Below are 20,709 nucleotides of genomic sequence, written 5' to 3'. Positions count from 1 at the left end.
GTGAATATTAATAGCTGTATATTCTAAGCAAAAAGGTCAGTTTGACTTACCCTTAAGCCCCGCCCCTTTTGGAACCTCAGTCAACTTTCTCCTTTCCTATACTTAGATATGCCATTTGCTAGTGACATACATACAGTCATATCTTATGTTAGCAATACATTAACATTAGCTAGCTTAAGATGTGACTTTCACCGTTATCCTTTAACCATATAGCTTAGCACATAGCATATGTCAGTACAGGAAAGCAGAAAGTGGACTGAGGCTTGCTCAACTGTTATTGGAACACAGATCAAAAAGGGGCTGGGACTTAGGCAGGGTCAATTGAAAATAACAGAATCACATGACACAGAATAAAATGACTGACATTTTAACAATCTCAACAGCAGTATTTTGGAATCACAAGTGAAAAGTCACAACTATAAGACATCTCTTACATGAAACCTTTGGCAGACAGCACATTAACAACAAGACCTTGTAAGCTACAAGTGTCAGTGGAAAGCTTTAGGAACTACAATTACTGCAGCTGAAAGAAGACTAAACATGTAAAGCTCTGCTTGCGGTGTTAGAAGCTGCTGTGCAATACACTGAACTATGAAGCATGAATGAGCTCCCCCAAATCTGTTTGGTTTTTTTTCCTCATGTAAAATTTTATCTGATGGTCAGGAGTCTTCTTCTACTTCTGGGGACCATGAACAGCCAAAGCACATTTCATGGAAGTCTGGTCACTATAATGTTAGCCTCAGCTCCTCCTGAAAACAGATGAGGACATTTAGCTCATTGAAAGTGGACTGAGTTACTCTCCACTTTACCCTAGTCACTGCTTAGACCAGTGCCTCTCAAATTGGGTGCAAAAAAATTGTGAATATTTGAATTTCACCACTATTTCATTGGCTAAAAGTTGACTGTTAGGTTTCACACTCTTCACTGTTTATCTGCCAATCTACAGTACAGACAGTTATAGGATAACTAAATCTTACCAGACAGGGATCTTAGACTACATCTTCCATCCATGGCAGATGATCAACTTGGATGGAAAAGGATGGAAAGTGTTTTGGTCTCTAAAACTCTAATCAAACACCCTACTGAGCTTCCAAACACCCTAATCTCATCAGGAAAGTGAAATCTTCATTCTCATTTGTTTTAAGAAGCCAATCTGCAGGATCTTCCTAACAGCATCAGGTCTTCCCATCCCATCACCGACTGAAACAGGTTACATTAAATTCACTGTGAAACTTATAAACCTCACTGTCTCAGGTTATTTCTTCATTCTCAGTTCTCTCGTCGCCATAAAGAATTCTACATAATTTAATACATCCATAATAATTTATCAGATTTTGAGTGCACTAAACATTTTACAGCTACATATGAAACAGAAGCAGTTCGCTGCAGGTTACTATAGACAGCTTCTCCACACACTGTTAACAACATCAACAGAAGATGGACTGAACATGACTCACTACAGCTCAAACAGTGCAAATCAAACCCTGGGGAGTGCAGATAGGTTACCATGGATACAGTGAACGATTGTGCTGTTGAAACAATCAAGAAACACATAATGATTCCGACTATTAAGATTTACAATGATCATCGAGTCACACTACTGCCAATTCAGTATTTAGTTTGAGTCTCTAATGTGATACAAACCTCAGTGATCCTGTCAGAATTTCCCAAATACATCCCATATCATCTTAAACCAGCGGTTGTTGCGATGCTTTGAGGAGATAGTGTCAGTTGTGACAGACAGCTGAGTGTTAGCAGAGACAGCCCAGGATTCTTCATGTACTGTTAGGCCAACAAGGAGTCAATAAAGGGAGAGGAGACAGATCTCTGTGGCAACCAGCTGAGCTGGTGGGAGCTCAGGTATGGCTGCAGTGTGTGGCTGTGTCTGTGTGTATGCAAAGGGCGGGCAGTCTCTCCGTGTATATGTCGGTGTGCATGCTTACCTGTTTGTGTGTGCGTGTGTGTGCATGTGTGTGTTAGCATGTCCACTGCGAGCTCGTGCTCTGCAGTTAGAGCTCCTCGGCCATCTGCAGCAGAGAGTTGATGGCAGCGTCCTTGTTGCCCTGCTGTGCGTCCAGCACCGTGCGAACCACCTCCTTGTCCAGGTTGGGGAACATGTCCTGCAGAGCCTTCAGGTCCTCCTCGCTGCACACTGGCCCCTGGCCCCCAACTGCTGGCATGGTTGCTGGCATTGCCATGGGCACCATGCCCTGGTTGTAGACTGCAGGCACTCCTGGCGACAGAGAACACACACAGCTTTAACATTATCCGGGTTATTTTCTCAGACCGGACTCCTCCAGATCCACATTAGCAGCACGTGTGTGTGTGTGTGTGTGTGTGTGTGTGTGTGTGTGTGTCTCACCTGCGATGGGCACATATCCCACTCCTTGCTGATACACAGAAGGCATTAGGACAACAGGCTGAGTCATCATCCCTGCTGGTAAGGACTGGCACCGAGACACAGAGACATGAGTTAGAGCTGTGCTGGACGTGTTGGTACATTATGATCACATCCCTGCAACCTCTGCTCTCTCTCAAGTAACATCCACACCAGCAGAGGGCAGCAACACAAACAGTGTGCACAGAGGAGGGCCCTACATAAACAATGAAAACTGAAGGCCCCCACAAAATAATTTGCGTCTTTTGTCCTTTAATGAACACTTTTCATTGAGCTCAGTGGAAAACGTCATGAGGTCAAGGAAAGATGTGAAGGAGAATTCATAAAGGAAAAGACAGTGAGAGACGGAGGGAATCCGACAGCACACCAGGCTTATCATGGCTGCTGCTGAAATATTTCACTCAGTTAGGAAGATTCCTAAACAAAATCTATAACATTTGCTTTGTCAGTAGATGTTTAACAGTATCTATAATAACGGTTCTCAACTGTATTTTAATGTCACTATTAGTTCACTGACTACAAGTTAGCCCAATGAGAGAATGTATAAGAAAGACCATTCTGTTCATAACTTTCATACTACTCTCTGTTAATCTGCCTAATATTAAAAAAATACATGTATGTGTATCAATCTAGGGTCTCTGACACCAAAAAGGTTGAGAGCCACTGATCTATATGGCTTTTTTAGACGATGGCTACTTTTCCTTGACGAGAGTACTCACAGCAAAAGACATCACCAGGTTGATCATGCCCTCCTTGTCATCGCCCTGTCTGCCGCTGAGGCTGAACCACTCGTCCACCACGCTGCCCTCCCTCAGGCCCTCAGGGATGGTGACGTGAGTCCACGCTATCCTGTCATCCATGGAGAACGCTCTCTGGACGGCAAAAACACAGAAACAGACAAAGCACACGCTCATCAGATCACTTAATACACACGTGCAGAAATGAAGATTTGTTCATGTGGCTGTTGCCTTGTTGATAGCTGCATTTTACAGTTTAACATCATTTTAATGAATAGAATGGAATGGAATGGAATAGAACATGTCTGTGAAACCACACTGCTGTGTCCTCAGACACTGTGGTTTATAGGATTTTAAACTTGCAACTTTTCAAAAGATCAAGACTTGCAAACTGCTGATTAATACACTTGAGTTGGTTCAGTGTTTTGTCCACTTCCGTATAAAACTGCAGTGATGTGATTTCAGAGCACTCTGCTAAACTGCCACATCCAATCCCAAACGGATTGCCATTAAAGGGTGTGTCAGTCTGATCCCGTGTATCCTTACTCAAGCCGCCTCCAGGATTCCTCCTCACTCCTTTGAGCAGAGAATCAGTACATCCTTCATAATGTCTGACCGGATTAATTACCAAATATTCCTCAAATAAAGGAGGTGGGATATCCTAGTGTTTGACAATCCCTCGCTTTAATCCATCCTCGCTTCCCCCCCCAGCAATCCATGTCCACACCTTAACCCTTCAGTCACAACAGGTCATAGCTGCTCACTGTATATCATATCAGCTCTGATTGGTTGCTTTCATTCAGGCCCGGTGGATTTTTGCAAATGCCATCAGGAGCACTAAGAGGAGCCAGAGGAAGAGATTATCTGTCTTATGAGCTACTGACAGAACACACAACAATAGTTTAAAAAACTGAAACCACTTCTTACTTTTGTCATTTGCAGCAGAAAATAAATATTTAATTATGTGTGTACCTGAAGAAGAGCAACAGTCCCCACATACATTGTGTACACGTTCAGCAGTTCAGATTATCCACCACCTCCTCCACCCCCTCACCTCATCAAAGATCTCCAGGTAGAAGGAGTCCACCCCGGGAGGCACCGTGCACTGGATCACCTTGTTCCAGCGAGGGTTCTTGGCTCCGTTGTGAGCGGTTGGCGTTTCGTAGACTGCATAGCCCAGTCGGATCCTACAGTACGGATCCATCCGGGTCATTCCGTAGTTTTTAGCCAGCTTGGCCTGTATAGCAAAACAAACAAGGCAGCTTCAGTTAGCGGGTTCACTCAAGGTGGCTGCTGTCACAGTTGTATTCAGTGGATGGTGGTATACAGATGCAGTCTGATGGTTTCAAATGTGCAACGTGTCCACACATGATTTCAGCTCTGAATTACATTTACATGCAATAATAAAAAGAGGTTAAAGGGACAAATTAGTGTCCTGTTCTTTGCTCGTGTCTAGATGGTAACCTTAGTTCTGCGAAAACGCTTGCAAGATTTGAATGTGTTTCATTATGCGTGTTGTTTGTCACTGTGTACCGTTACCATAGAGCCACAAGAAGCATTGTTTGGTTCCATATTCTGGTTGCAATATAGTTTAGGCACGTCTTACTTTTCCCCTTGCAGATGTAGGCTACCTTAATGTTGTACAAATGTGAACCAAGTTGTTGTCACTGCTATGCATCTATCAGAAAAGAGTACTCTATAGTGGAGATTTAAGATTTCTGTGCATTAATAAGCCAAGTGGCCTACAACAGCATGATTTGTCACTATGACTTTTACAGCTATCTGCGAATGTCTACTACAGTGGATTTCTGCTCATTACTAGTTATATGAGATCTCAGGCAAGGAGCACCCGTGAGGAAGCGCAATGATTTCTGTTTGGTATCCGGCAAAACATGCAGGGGAAAACACAAGGAGCCAGTCACAGTTCTTGCAGTCTGCACATGGCATCACCATTGACACCATAGGCCCGACATGTAGTTACAGAGGCGCCATAGCTCCTTAAAGCTGCAGTAGTTAACTTTAAGAAAAATCATTTTGTGTCATATTTGTTGAAACTTTCACTTGCAAATGCCATTAGGAGCACTAGGAGGAGCCAGAGGAACCTGGTTTGTCACAGATTATCTGTCTCATGATAATGTTTTAAATGACCTACAGCAGCTTTAACACTGATATATTAATCCATATTTACAGTGACACTGTTTCTGGAAAGTGGTGTTGCTGTTGTTTTTAGTTTAGAGAGCTTGTTATTTTTGTTGAAATACCAATAACTAGCATGTTAATCTAATAATTATATGTTTTTATACCTTAGAGGCACATGTTATTGATACAAATATCATATTATTCATTATGGTACAAATACTCAAATGAGACGCAGGTATATTTCGGAGCTGTTTACCTGGACCACAGTAATGCTGAGTCGCCCCACGGTGCCCATTGAGCCTCCATACTGCAGCTGTCTGGCTGCCTGGGCATCCAGCTGGACCTGCTGCTGCTGCTGTGTGGGAGTGATCCGCAGGAAGTCCTGGGGAAGCTCCCCGATATACACCTGAATACACACATACACACACATACAGGGATTCAGACTGGCAGTGCAAAGAGAGAGCACATACCTGAGGCACACAGACGCACAGTAAAAGAAAGCACAACTTGATATGCTGATAAATGTTCGAAGTGCAAAGACATCAAACATCAAAGTTTTCAAACTTATAATAGGTTCACCTAGATTTTAATTAAGTATTTTTACACCTGAGTGTAATGTTTGCAGGCTATCATGGAAGTAAGGAACTGGAACCACTGGGTGTTAGGGCTGGGTACTGGTAAGAATCTAGTAAAACGACACGTATCAGGATGCAGGTGTTCAATATATATTATATATATAATATATTGTGATATATCGTAGTAATATTTTGCCATTTAAATAAAAAATAATGATTTTAAGAAAACTATCATAGTATGAATAACACACCACCATATGAATAAAATCTGAGTTCAAATGCAACAAAATCAGTGGGATCCGTATTTGTATTTATCACAGTCTCTGTACCATCCAGCATCATAACCCTCAGTTTACAGCTATCAGTTGGCAGTATGTGTTCAGTGACATTTCCTGTACCACCACTCTGTGCAGGTTGTTAATAAAAGAAAAGAAATGTCTTATTTTGTGTGCTCTGACTTTTTTTTTTTTTTTTTGCTGTGGTATCAAAAGAGATACTTAGTATTGATCTTATAGTATTATTGCATCCAAGTTTAAAATTCTGGTATCCTGGCAACCTGTCTTGTTTTCTTTTAATATTAGAAGTACCCATAAAATGACAATACATGGAACCCCTCACTGAAGATGCAGTCAAACAAAACGGTCCAATCTTGTGAACATCATGTGAGTCTAAAATGACTTATCCTAATGAAACGGCCAGTAGTTGCCTTCTTGTGCAAGTCATGTGCATGTGACCAACAGCATGTGGTGTGTATACAATAGGCCAGTGGTTCCCAACCTTTTTCCTTAAGGGTTCCTTTCCTGTCATTGACTGACACCCCCTCACTAAGTGACATATTTGATGGATAACAGTAAAGAAAAAAAGGATAAACTATAAAATGAACCCAAACAGTGAACACAATAACTGCTGTTTGTGTAAAATGAGCAATTTGGATGGATGTTGAGCAGATTATTTCCTGTAAATATTACATCAGAGCTTTTTGGATGAGCAATTTCATTTTCAAGTTTTCTTCACAGAAGTGAACAAAGTGCTGAGATATATGCTTACTCTGTATGTGTACTGTATGTGGGCTTTTGCAACCCCTAGTGGGAGTCCCAATCCCCAGGTTGGGAACCACTGAAACGGGCCAGTGTTTCTCAAACGGGGTGTATGTTCACCTAGAGGTACTTTGGAGTACTGCAGGGGATACATGAGATGTCGGTCATGCATAATTCCTATAATAATTCTACTATAAAAAGTCCAATAACAAAATGTAAAAGTTAGATTTTTCGATGCAATCATTAACGCCACAAAACCCTCACAGCGGAAGAAAAAAGCAACAAACCCAATCAAGTTCACAATGATGGGGGTGGGAAGCTGGTTTTTGATATTAAAAGGAAGAAAAAAGTCGAGTTGACGAATTCAGTGTTTTCTTAGTATTTTACGTTTTCTTACACACCTTAAAATCAAGAAGGCCTCATCACGTACTCTGCTGTACTCTGCTGGGGAAGCAGCATTGGAGTTGGCGACACCAACAGAATTAAACTGATTAAGGAGGCCGGCTCCATTATTGGCTGCAAACCAGACACTGTTGTTGTGGTGGAGAGGAGGACACTGAACAGACTGTTAGCCATCATGGATAATACCGCCCACCCTCTCCACCACTACTAGACAGACAGCAGAGTACTTTCTATAACAGACTGGTTCAGCTTCACCGTCACAAGGACAGATAGAGGAAGCCTTTCCTACCCGAAGCCATCTATCTTTACACCTCACCTCTGTCTCTACATCACTGTTGTAAACTTCAATCTTCTTTGTACACTGTCTTGTGTATAGTATTTTATTCTATATATTTCATATTTCTATTTGTATTATATTTTATATTAGGATATTTTGCATATTGTGTATTCTATAGATATTTACACTTATTTGTTGTGGTTATTTTCTTATATATTTCGGACCACTTGTTGCTGTCTCTCAACCTCACTCTCAGTGCTCTTCTAGGTTGTTCAAGTCTTGCAGGCTTGGGGAGTAATGGATTACATGCAACTGAGTTACATAATCATGATACAAAAATACACTGAGCTAAAACTGAAGCGCTTAACTAAGCTTAAACCATTCTTTTGTTTACAGATTGCACCAATGCTTGTTACTGACATTGCTTTTCTCTTGTTTTTAAATTCGATATTTGGTGTTGAGGTAATCCAAAAGTAATAGAACGTAATCAAGTTATGTTATTTGTTTTTGGGTAGATACTTTTGTACTTCAACTCAAGTTATTATTTTGACCAGCTCACTTAACTTATACTTAACCTGTTTTTATAAAGTAACAGTACTTTTACTTGAGTAACGTTACTCCACCCACCTCTGGGGACAGAATGACTTATTATCTCCAAATAAAGAGAAACTTTCTCGGTATTTTGAAAAGCTTCTCATTATGATGACTTTATATTTGTGTCACATTGGGCTTCCATAGGACAGACTGCAGCTGCTCCTAAAATCCACTGACAGGCAGCGGTGTCAATAGTTTGATAGCATAATAGGAAGCTAATTCGTTGTTGTTGTTGTTGTTGTTGTTGTTGAACACTGCCACAGACCCGGATATTTACTTACCGACAGTAGTGTCATTGGTACCTGAGCTGCTGTAGCGGCTGCCTGACGTTAAACCCACTGACTGCTAGCTGTAAGCGGACATTAGCTCGGTATACACCGTTACCGTGTATTCCCTCGCTAACGGAAGCCGCTGTGGACCGCTGTGCGCAGCTGTTTAATGGCTGAAGTTAGTTGACTATCAGAGGAGCTGCTAAACTACAGTCCAGCTGCTTCCGGCTAGCTGTTCGTCTGCGATAGTCCCAACAACCTGAGTGGAGTGAGAGCGAGAGAGTACCTGTCCCCGCAGGGTGCTGATGGTGGTCGCCATGTTGTCTCTTCAGCGTCTGGGGGATTAGATTCTCGACGGTTCTCTGTCACAGACGGTTCCGGTACAGTACCCCCGTACACACAACGCCGTGGACCTGTGCCCGGATTACTGCTGACCCGGAAGCAGTTGGGTTCTTCTTTTTTTAAATTCCTCTTTATTTTCAGCAACGTTTCGACATTCTGCGTTCTGTTTGGTTAAAAATAAATATATATATATATTGAGCAAGAAAAATATAGTTTTTAAAAAGGGATTCCAAAAACTGAATCTTTAATACGAATAATGTAACTCATGAGGAATATATTATAATAATTATGAGAGCAATGTACACAATTCAAAAACAAATTGCGTATAAATAAATGAAGAAGAATTAAATACGAGTAAAATAACCTCTTTTCAGCTTGTATTTAGTTAGTAAAGGTTACGTTTTAGAGCTTGTGCACAAAAATAAATATCTACAACATAACCCCAGAATGTGTGCTGCTGCATGGTTATTTCTATTTGGAGACTCTCACAGTACAATGACACACTGATAGGTCTGGGTATCACAGGATAATCCGTTTTTAAATTTTACAACAATTAAAATCCGATGATACTAATGGGTCTCTTTAATTCAAAAATAAAAAAAGCATAGACATGAAAGGCGTGATCATTAGATAGGTATACAATAAGGAAGTATAGTAGTAGTAGTATAAGCTCCACTTAGTTCTCTATAGTTTGATTTGCTTCTGAAAAACTGCTCAACTGAGAAGCAATCGTTCTTCTAATTCAAAACCTGCTACTGTTGCACCACCTGGTGGCGGAAGCGGGGTAGCACATTCAGACGTACTAAAGTAACATTGCAGCCTAGAAAAGGCCTACATATTGTACAAGTACATTTGGAATATAAACATTGCCTGACTGGCCAGTTCACTGAACTCATTTACATTGTGTGCTCCGCTTTCTAAAGAGCCTGGTTCAGGAGCGTTTTAGTTGCCATATTGTATCTTGATGTTTCTTCGTGGCTTGTTGTTGTTTCTCAAACATAAATAAAACAGGCCTTTACAAACCAAAGCAAGCAAAAACTCAAATCAAATATGAAACTCTAAACACTACCTCCTCTACAAGTGTTTCTTTCTAATCTAATTTCTTTTTGTTGCAGTCGCTGAGGACTACGACTCCACAGCATCCTGCAGCGACCACCTGTACCTGGGCGGCTGTGGCTCAGAGGCAGAGCGGGTCGTTAATCGGAAGGTTGTGGGTTCGATCCCCGGCTCCTGGTGCCACATGTCGAAGTATCCTTGAGCAAGATACTGAACCCCGAATTGCTCCCGATGCCATGCATCGGTGTGTGAATGTGTATGAATGTTAGTTTCTGTTCGATGGGCTTTGCCATCACTGAGTGAATGTGTGTGAAAGGGTGAATGTGGCATGTAGTGTAAAAGCGCTTTGAGTGGTCGGAAGACTAAAAAGGCGCTATACAAGTACAGGTCCATTTACCATATACCTGGTTCTGTTAACTGCTGGCAGGGTGGGGAAGCTGTTTGGCTCCTGTATTCCTGTTGCCAACCTTTCATCTATAAGTGGCGTTGCTTTCTTCAAAACAAAACTAGCTAAGGCAAAGGCAGTTCTCTACAGGCACATTTAACACACATTACACACCATACTGTAGTTGGGCCTCCTTATATAGACTACTTCATATAAAAGATCTGGTCAAAATGTACATACGTTGAATACATTCACATTTGCATATTCAAGAAAGGCTTTCCAAATGTTGGTGTGTTGGAGTGTATTAGACAGAAGCTGCAGTGGAATGTGCTCTGTTACCATCCTACCAACCAGAGATTGTTGGGGTCTCACAGAATGTCAGGACATTAAAGTTTATTATGAATTCTTATTCTTTTGAAACAAGCTCCCCTAAAACATGATTTGTGACATTTTATGGATCTCTGCAAATACTAATACTAAAACACTGCCAATATGCTATGTTTGCCATGCATTTATATTATCGTCATGGATCATTATAGCCTAAAATGAGGCTATTATTTATGTATTTTTGTCACTAACTGATTATTGAATATCAGATGTGCTGCCATAAAGCAAGTAGGCCTATGTTATAGTTAGCACACTGAGGAACACCAAGTAGAAACGATACAGGACCCAGTTCAAGCTCAGTTCCTAATATTTTGTGCAGTCCATACAAGACAGCATTTGTGTAATTTGAGGTAAAGACACTGTGTAAGGCTGCCTGTATACTTTATATTGGCAGTTTATTTTTATTTAATGCACAATGAGGTGATAAATGTGCTCTGTGTATTATTTTCAGTTGCAATAGCCTGGTTCAGTTAGATTGTTATTTTGGTTTGTTCCAGATATCCTCCCACATACCTTCTGTAATCTCTACACCCAGTTCCTTGTCCCAGGTCTGTCCCAGCTCCAGAAAACCAGCAGCTGAATAGCTTCTCAAAATGATTACTATGTCTCCTACATTACAAAATATCTGCCTTTAAAAATCAGACACATTAAAATCAGTTAATAAAGTGTTTTTCTTAATATCTGGAGGAAACGAGATATTTTCTGGATATATCATATTTCTGATTAAAGGATTTTAGATTTTTTTAGTTGTTAAACAATCTAACAACTGTAATGTGGTAGTTAAACTAAGTACCAACTAAAAGGAAGCACTGATTTTCAACTGCTGTTAGAAAAATAACAGCAATAATGAGCGAACTATTAAACCAGTTGAAGCATTCCTATTGAGACACTGCACACTGTAAACTCCACATGGACTCTATTCCCACTGTCATTTAATTAGTAGCTGTGTAAGAAAAAAAAAAAAACGTGTGCCAAACAGTTAAGAAATAGATAATAGAAATGTTCAGTTTTTAATATAATCACATAACAAAAACAAACATAATTGATCAGGATCCCTTAAATTAGAGTATTAAAGAATTGTGACCAAAACAGGAGGGGGGCATTTTACAGTGTAAGAAAAAACCTGACAGCGCTCTCTGGTGGACAAACTGTGTAATGGACACACAGTCTCTAAATCTCAAACATATCTTAAGACATTCCTCTGCTGAAATACACACACATACTGATACATCTGTAATATCCCCAGGTGATCTGCATGCAATAAAAAGTAATAATGAATATTTTCAATAATCTGCTGTAACAGAAAACCAATCAGTTCTATCAATTAAAAGTGTATAGAGTTTATTTTTGGATTAATGGCATCCCGACACAAGTACAGGTAAAGATCAGTGTGAGGAGAAAGTACAGGTCAGAGAGAGCATCTGGACAGATGATTTGTGCATTATTAAAAGTAATGTACAGTACAGTTGGAGTTGAGGCACCGCTACTGATTGCATTACTGTGTGAGGATAAAGAACTGGTCTGGACTAGGACTCTGCCGCTGGAAGAACATCAGCAAAATATGTCTTGGGAAAAGACAAAAGTTCAACTGAGCATGCAGTTTTTTTTTCCTCCCTTGTTTGTAACATTTACCTGTGTCCCTCCCAGGCCTCTGTAGTTTTACCACCTTCCAGACATCATGTAGTCAGCATGTTGAGCCATCCCACATCTTCAGTTTGGCAATCCACTACTGAACATGCTGCAATGCAACTGTAAAGTCTGAATGACTTAGAATATGTTTGTCCTATATCAGTGTAACTCACAAAACCATTCAAGTGTTTCCACATTGTTTTTCAGTGTATGGAAAAAGACTGATGGTGCCCTTTAGAGCATGTGTGGTAATGACATATAGATATGATTTGCAGTAAACTGGGTATCAAACCTTTTCTCTGTTTTTGGTTTCAACTAAAATGTGTCCCTGGCTCTGAAAGGTGCAACAAATGTCTGCCTAGATTCATAACCTTTTAGATTTATTCATTCTTCCAAGTAAGGTAAGTAAGGTGTTTGTTAGAAGTTATAAACAAATTCAGTTAGAGGTAGAATCCAACCAAAAGTGTTAGCCAATTACAAACCTCAATTTATCTCAGATTCCTACATATTCAAATTTTGAAATCCCTTTTTGTCTGCAGACGCTGCAGGGTCGCCTAGGGTGGAAGGCATCATGTTGAACCACCATGTTTCTACAGTAGCCCAGAAGGGACAAACCAAACACTAGGGCACACAAGGGCCTTTTCATTTTTCAAGTTAGTTTGCGCAGAGCGAGGGAGTTGCAATCTGCAACTTCACCGCTAAATCCTACACACTGGACTTTTAATCTGCACCAAGTTACACAGTTCTCTTCAAAAAACCCTCCTATGGATTTAGTTAGATTTCAGATTGTGTCTATGAAACTGTGGAAAACTACAAGACCTGGAAAAGTTTTATTCAAGCAGCATGAGATCATGGGTGAATGGTAGATTACACTCCGTACAAGTCACAACGCGGCGGGTCCACCGGTCTGGTAAACACACAGACTGAAGTGTAAATGAGTGTGAATACACACAAACACAAAGAATGCACACACCACTGCTTATGAGTAGGACACCTGTGTTTGATATCAGCCTGTGAGCACTCTAGCTTTGCACAAACTTCATTTAATGTGGCAACCAGTCACCTTGTCATCAAGCCTGAGTCAGTTCTTCAGTAGAACCACACCAGCAAACCCCTGCCTCTACAACCAGTCTGACCAGTAAAGCCAGCAAGTCCAATAAAAAAAAAAGGGGGAAATACTGATTGTGCAAAACATTTGGCACCAGTTTATTCATCATTTTTAACTTAACACAAACTAGATCACATTTTGCCAAGAATTTCAGTGCAGATATAAAAAAAAAAAACATGCATACTAAATATACTGTGACAAAAGTCTTTGTGTCTGATTCTCCACACAAAAAGAGCAGAACAGCATCGTGTGCTTGCGGAGGTGAGCCCACAGGCTTGAAAGTAAAAACTGATTTTTTTTTCTTACACTGACAATAAATGTTACCTCCTCATAACATCACTCAAATGGGAACTCCCAGAGGATGATCCCTCATTAGCTAGCCTAGAATTAAATTACAAAATGTCCAACAACACATGATCGCTAACTTGCTTGAAAAGTTTTTCTATCTCAGGAGACACACGCCAACACTCACACACAGAGACAGATTAGCTGCTTTCACACGAGAGAACACAACAAAACCGGAGGGTGAGAGGCACTGGGAGGACTGCGCCGCACAACACAGGCGATAAAAACAAAGTTAAAGGTCAGACTCAAGCTGATTTAGCAAAAAATCTAGTGGTTGTCTATGTCAGTCAGTTCTAGAAAAATAGATTCTCTTTTATTTTTTTTTGCTCGTAATAATTCTGATGTGACTTTTAAACATGTCCGGTGGCAGTCTTTCTAGTGCCCCTGTTGGCAGCACAGAGGACATATGGGAAAACAAAACCTCCTAGTAATCAATGTCAAACACAAGGTCAAAGGTGAATTTGGAAGCATCAGAGAAGCGCAGAAGACAAGGACTGGACGATGAACTGTGACGCCACATCAACATGCTAGGGCAAACAGGAAGAGATCTAGAGAAAACAAAAAGAAAAACACAACAGGGAGACAAACCTAGGTTAAACAGCAATGGAACACAGACAGGAGAGAGAAAAAAGAAACCAAGAATGATCATCTGTGTGTGGGGTTGATTACAGTCTAAACACTCAACAGTCAGTGTCGGGGACAGTAAGGACAAGCCACATGCTACCACAAACTGAGGTGGATGACAACAGCAGCAACACACACATGAGACGGACTAAATAAAAATGCCAGGTCACACAGGCCTCCAGAGTCCTAAATCTAAACACAGCTAGTCACATGGGAAGGCTGGAGAGCACCACGGCAATAATGACTATTTATAAGATCTGTTAAAATCAGTTTTTAGAAATGGCTGACTGGTATTTAAATGATGCAATTAAATAATTCAATTAAATAAATCACATTTCTTACTACAAGCTACTGCAAGCTAATGAGTTGAGAAATTATTTTAAGAAACAGACTACAGTAGTTGTGCATGTTTTATCTCATTTACTATATAATACCTAACATCAGAGCACTGTGCTGTGTTTTAGATTTCTGGATGTCATTTTGCTGCCATGTCAGGCACTTCTATTTGCCATTCATTTCTGTGAATGATAGATATGAAAATCTATTAGCAGACTTTTGAAATTGTGCGAGCTGTGCAATCCCTCGCTGCCAACATCAGCTGACGTTTACATTACCGTAGCTTAGTGATGCAGTTTTGTTGCAGATTTGAGTCTGCATTGTTTTAGTCCACAACAAAAGTGCACTTCTGACAAAGATTAATGCAGACTTGCTGTTCACTCAGATGGTTTCTATAGTTTGCCATTTGATTTTCATGCCATAAAGAAATTAATGGAAACTAATGGCTTCCTGGAACAGGAGGTAAATTGCGCCTGGACCTACCCAGCATGCATTTAAAAATGGTTGGTAAAAATGTAAAGTATACATGATTTGTCGTTTGTACTTCCGTTTACAAATGGCTGGTCTGTCCATATCCCATGAAAGTGGACCCTTCCTAAGCCCCGCCCCTTTTGGAACCTCGGTCAACCTTCTCCTTTCCTGTACCGAGTTATGCTACGAGCTAGCCTCGTTCACCTTGAAAATACATTCAACTTGACCTCAAAGACATTCTGAAGATGGTTAAAAGATTTCCAGTATAGCTATAGTCACATCTGAAGTTAGCCAACAATAGCAAAGCGCTAGCAGACTAGCTAATTAGCTTCACTAGCTTGTTTTACAAGTTTTAGCTATAAGATGTAACTTTTCATGTAGATTAGCTAGCTTGTAAGCTAGTGTTTCTAGTTTATGTCTGTAGTAAAACACTACGTAAGTAGCTAATTAGCTAGCTAACTGATGGAATAGACTGATAAAGATTAGCTGGCTAGGGTTTTGTTGTAGTTAACTTAAGATGTGACTATATGTCATTTTTATTTTCTTAATCATCCTCAAAATGTGTTTGGTTTTTCAACATAGACCTAGCCTAGCACATAGCATATCTAAGTACAGGAAAGGAAAAAGACAGAGGCTTGCTCAACTGCTATTGGATCACAGAGATGCTTTATTTTTCAGTTTTTATTTTACCCACAATCTAAAAGGATGAGTCTGGTGATATTCATATGTGTGTGTGTGTGTGTGTGTGTGTGTGTGTGTGTGTGTGTATGTGTGTGTGTGTGTGTGTGTGTATGTATGGTCAACAAATCCCATGTACACAGCCTAACAAACAATGACCAGATCCTTTAAAATGTGTCTCTTTCTATTCAAGACATGCTGCCAGTGTGCCAGGGTAAAAATGAAACAAGGGCCAGCCTACAGAGAAGTAACAAGATGTGTCACTGGCCAACTCCTGACCTCTGAGGTGAGTGAAAGAAACGTCCTGAAGAGGTAGGTTCCTCTAAAGATGAGACGCTCTGAGCACATAGAGACTGAACGTGAATTTAGGTGATCCTCATTAAGATATAAAACGTACCACCAGGAAGTGGCACTCAAATGGCTGACAGTGTAAAGAGCAGTAGTAATGGGTTTATAGTACCTGTTGTAATATTTCACTTCAGCACGTAACAGACCTACAAATCACCAATTTAATGTAAATGTATCAAAGTAACACTCTGTTAGTGACTAACGGTATATCCTGGCTGCAGTAGTTTTTCAGTAGTCCAGTTCATGTGATGAATGATTTACATTCACCCGTGCCCTAACCACTATTAAACAACACTTAAAAGACACATGCAGTGGTCTTATCTCACAACACAGCTGGATCAGTACAAAGTCCCTGATACATAATCGTGATTTTTGTGCAATAGCATTAATGCTCTGATATACCAAGAAACTTCCAGTGCCAACATAACATTAAGTAAATGGGACAATATTACATAGAACATGGTGACCTTCAGCTGCTTTGACATGAATAACCCTGTAGCAGTGAGACTCTCTGATATCACATACAGTTTTACTCTGACTCAATCTTTGGACTGGACCTGGAATCAGTTTTAAAACTTGTTCTACTTCTAGAAATACACCCAGGACTTCACCTGGTGTGATGACTATTGATTCAAATATTCAAATTGAAAGACAGGACCAACAGGCACATGTTGAAATGGACTTTTAGAATAAACTATGTCTCCCTGTGTTTTTGGAAAATTAGTGATTTATTCAGATGAAGGCATGTATAAACAGAGAGGGGGGATTCTATGAAGTCTGTAGCAGCACCGATCCTACACACACAAGTCCATGCCACATGACACGTAGCACATGTCACCGAAAGGAACCGATGCTCAACAGGCAAGGAGAGGACACACACCAGGAGATCAAATGGAGTTGTTGGACTTTTACATTTGTTTTTCAAAATAATTTCAATTCAGATAAATAATTTAGGAAATAAATAGTTCCCCAACACACAGGGGAAGTATAAAACCTATATAAAAATAGAAAAGGCATAATAGTTTAAATATACATCTCAACAATTGTCTCGCTTCCTAGTTCTATTAAAAAACAAAAAACAAAAAACATTCTTGCAAGTTTAAGCAACTAACAGGTTTGTCTTGAGCAATTTGACATTTATATGAATTCTCCAATCACAGAAGATATTCAGTGAGAGACATAGTGGTGTAGCCCTCTATAGATTAGCTAGCCGTAAGCTAGCAGGACAGTAGCTGAGGGATGTTGATGATTTTTCTTTTTACAAAACACGTGGATTCAAAAGGTAGAAACTAACCAAAACCATAAAATGTCTTCATACAAAGCATTACATCTGCATTAGACAGACTCTTAGATATTAAGATTAGTGGAACGAGCCTATGATGTTTGATTTTATTGCCAAATTTCACAGTATTGCTAGCAACAGCTGACAGTTGGGTCTTCAAAGCCACATCAGCCCAACCGGTCACTCAGAAGCACAGGAGGAGCGCCACCAAAACATGCAGCGTGTAGTCTTCTGGAAAAGTCTACACTACACGACTACTTCACTACATGCAAATTCAACTGCATTAGAAATGTGTCTCACTAACCTCCAGATAAAGCATGCAAATATCCATGTCATACAGAAATCAATTCCAGCGAGCGTTTGTTTAAAACATAACCCATACGCAACTGTGTCGCCATCCACCTGAGGCCGTTTGATAAGTGTAAGCCAGATACGAGCAAGCGTCAATGTGTCGTCTTTAGATAGAACAGGTGGCAGTTCTGTTACACCACAGAGCTCCGAGGAGAACAGTTAACAGAGAGAAAATGTCTAAATGCAATCTGCATGTTTTGGTGCAGCTCCTCATAAACAATCTAAGCTTCTGTACCTGACCTTAAGCCTTACGACTAATTTACAGTGCATACACAGAGTTTTCAGACACTTTCAAGTTTTCCACATTTTGTCATGTTTCCGACTCATCTTAAAACGGATTCATTATACAATACTCCACCATGACGAGGCAAACGAGTTTTGTTAATCTATTAAAAATAAAAGACATATCCCAATATCCCATAAGTATTCAGACCATTTGTTATGACACTCGCAATTTAGTTTTTAGTCCTTGAGGTGCTTCTACAACTTGATCAGAGTACACATGTACCTAATTGAATTCATTGGACATAAGAAAGGTAAGCTGGCTCAGCAGCTGGACACAAAATCACAAGATCACGCGAGAATCCAGGCTTCAAGCTATACACTTGTGTCCAAACCATGGTGGTTCGGAGTAACTGCTGGCAGCTATGGCATGAGCTACGGGTATGGTTTAACCATAGACATGGGTTTAATACTAGCTGTATGTGACAGTGTGTGAGAAGTGACTGTTCTGCTTGAAAACAACAATGGCGTAGATGCTGCTAGCATCAGTTCTATCAGAACTGGAGAGGATTTCTTCAGTGAAACAAGAGCAACTGAAAGAACAGCACTCTCATTAGAAAATATGTTTTCATCTTTTCTCGACTGGCTTCAGTAAGAGTTTGACTATGTTCTATGGGTCACTGATTTCATTTGTCGAAGTTTGCCAATCACTTGCCTTTTCCAAACAGTTTCAATGACAACTTCCCAAATGGTTCTGTGTAACAAACCACATGGGGCAGTAGGTTATAGGAAAGGCACACACCTGTCTATATTAGGTCTCCAACTGTTTGTCAGAGTGAAAAGCAAGCCATGAGGTCTGCGAACCTGCAAGACAAGATTGTGTCAAGGCACAGATGTGGGGAGGGATACAAGAAAATGTCTGCAGCACTGAAAGTGCCCAAGAGCACGGTAGCCTCCTTCATTCTCAAATGGAAGAAGTTTGAAGCGAAGAACAGTCTTTCAAAGAACTGCCTGCCTAGCCAAAATAAGCAATCGAGAACAAAGGGCCTTGGTCAGACAGGTAACCAAGAACCCCATGGTCACTATGAGTGAGATCCAGAGCTCCGTTGTGGTCAGTATCTCAGGGTTACATCTCAACACAAGACAACCACCAAAGCATACCGCCAAGAAAACACAGTCCTGGAGTGGCCCAGCCAGCATCCAGACCTGAGCCCAACAGAGCATCTCTGGAGAGATCTGTAAATGGCCATGCACAGACACTCCCCATCCAACCAAGACCATCCATGCCAAGAAGAGAAGTAGAAAGTTCCAAAACAAACGTGTGCCAAGGTTGTAGGATCATTTCTATGAAGAAGTACCAAGTGAAGGGTCTGAATACTTATCTAAATGGGATATTTCAGTCTTTTATTTTTAATAAATGTACAAACACTCCCACAACCTGTTTTTGCTTTTTCATTGTGAACAGTGATGAGGAAAAAAACTTATTTAATTAATTTTAAGATGACTTTGAAACATAACAAAATGTGGAAATCTTATAAGGGTCTGAAAACTTTCCATATGCAAAATCACATATATTTTAAATTTAATTTAAAGAGATAATACAGATACTTAATACATAAGCAGCGAAAACCACACGATTTGGCTTGTGAAAATGTAATAGAAAACCTAGTAAAGATTTCTGTTTCCTAATCAAAGGTAGCTCTGTCTTTCCCAGCTGCTGCCTGTTCTCAGGAGCTTTATGCGGGGGAAGGGGAACAGGAAGTAAAAACAGATGGATTTGGCACCTGACTGTCAATGTGCAACACATCCTAACAATCAACTCATATGTGTATTATGTACCACAGCAAACTGATAACATTTCAACTTAAATGAAAATACACCTGTTTCTCATATTTGTTAAAAGGAAAACAAGGAAAACAAAGTGCATAAACCACAACATAACACAGGAAGAATCCAGTCTAGCCTGAAAAATCTTGCATGTAGCTTCGCGTGTCTCTTTGCCTGGACATGTTATAATGACCAGGAGAGGCAGCACAGCAGACATCACCCTGTAATGCACAGACAAGTTTCTGAGTGGACCAGTCTTAGTTGCTTATTCATACTCCACTTACCATAACACCACCCTGCCTAACTAAGTCTGCAGTGCCTCAGCACCTTCAGTAGGGCTTGCTGTCATTCTTTGAGCGCTTCAGCTGCACCTTCAGCCTCTTCATACCGATCTGGAAGCCATTCATCGATTGGATGGCTGCCTGTGATGACACGGGGTTGTCATAGCTCACAAAGCCTGAAGGAGAAATACAGACACATTTAGAACGGCAACTGAGGACAGCTTAAAATAGTCCCTCAAGGAATACACAATCCTGGCAACAAACCCCACATTGTCCACACAAGCTTGAAATTCTGTCCAATCCTCCAAACAACAACCAAGAATAGGGTAAAATCAGAAGAATGCTAAAAGGATTACTTTGGTATTTTTCAACCTCAACCTTATTTTCCTGTTTTTGTGTCAAAGTGACTCATGAGGACAACAAGACCAATGAATTTGGTCCATTGTTGAGGGAACCACATTGTGCCAAAAATAAACGCAATGTCTAAGTGGTGGATTTCCACAGGCGCAGTCACCCCCCCCCCAACTCAGTGCAGGTGGTGGGAGAGAGGAGTATAATAGCAAAGTTATCATCACTAGGGTTGGGTACCGAAATGTGGTACCAATAGGG

General features: G+C 40.5%; 2 protein-coding genes across 10 annotated transcripts in view; both read right to left on the bottom strand.

The window, feature by feature from the left end:
- Positions 1–351: 351 nt before the first annotated feature.
- tollip (toll interacting protein) lies at positions 352–8,872 on the bottom strand. Of its 2 annotated transcripts, none has more exons than XM_051380176.1 (6): positions 8,715–8,872; positions 5,531–5,680; positions 4,190–4,372; positions 3,118–3,270; positions 2,363–2,447; positions 352–2,233 (listed from the first exon to the last, which is right to left on the bottom strand). In XM_051380176.1, the coding sequence occupies exons 1-6, from the start codon at positions 8,745–8,747 to the stop codon at positions 2,010–2,012; spliced, it is 828 nt and encodes a 275-aa protein (XP_051236136.1). In that variant the 5' UTR covers positions 8,748–8,872; the 3' UTR covers positions 352–2,009. The 2 variants fall into 2 exon arrangements, with proteins under 2 accessions (XP_051236136.1, XP_051236137.1); XM_051380177.1 differs by lacking the exon at positions 8,715–8,872 and adding an exon at positions 8,441–8,589.
- A 3,050-nt stretch (positions 8,873–11,922) lies between these two features.
- Positions 11,923–20,709, bottom strand: part of celf1 (cugbp, Elav-like family member 1) — a 30,375-nt gene continuing 21,588 nt past the window's right edge. For 7 of the 8 annotated variants that reach the window (XM_051380173.1, XM_051380172.1, XM_051380170.1 and 4 more), the window contains one exon: positions 11,923–20,276. In XM_051380173.1, coding sequence (XP_051236133.1) covers positions 20,149–20,276 — 128 coding nt within the window. In that variant the 3' untranslated portion in view covers positions 11,923–20,148. The remainder of the gene's footprint in view (positions 20,277–20,709) is intronic. The other variant, XM_051380168.1, reaches the window with a different exon arrangement.

Source organism: Dicentrarchus labrax, unplaced genomic scaffold (assembly GCF_905237075.1).
Source record: "Dicentrarchus labrax unplaced genomic scaffold, dlabrax2021, whole genome shotgun sequence".
Classification (NCBI taxonomy): domain Eukaryota; kingdom Metazoa; phylum Chordata; class Actinopteri; family Moronidae; genus Dicentrarchus; species Dicentrarchus labrax.
This window is presented reverse-complemented; position numbering and strand designations above follow the sequence as displayed.

What these genes read in the sequence shown, in the direction of transcription:
- tollip (XM_051380176.1), bottom strand. Translation starts at nt 8,747, where the DNA reads ATGGCGACCACCATCAGCACCCTGCGGGGACAG. An exon ending in ACCTGGTGATGTCTTTTGCT is followed by an intron (nt 2,448 to 3,117) that starts GTGAGTACTCTC and finishes TCTCGGTGCCAG; the next exon opens with TCCTTACCAGCAGGGATGAT. An exon ending in GGGATATGTGCCCATCGCAG is followed by an intron (nt 2,234 to 2,362) that starts GTGAGACACACA and finishes CTCTGTCGCCAG; the next exon opens with GAGTGCCTGCAGTCTACAAC.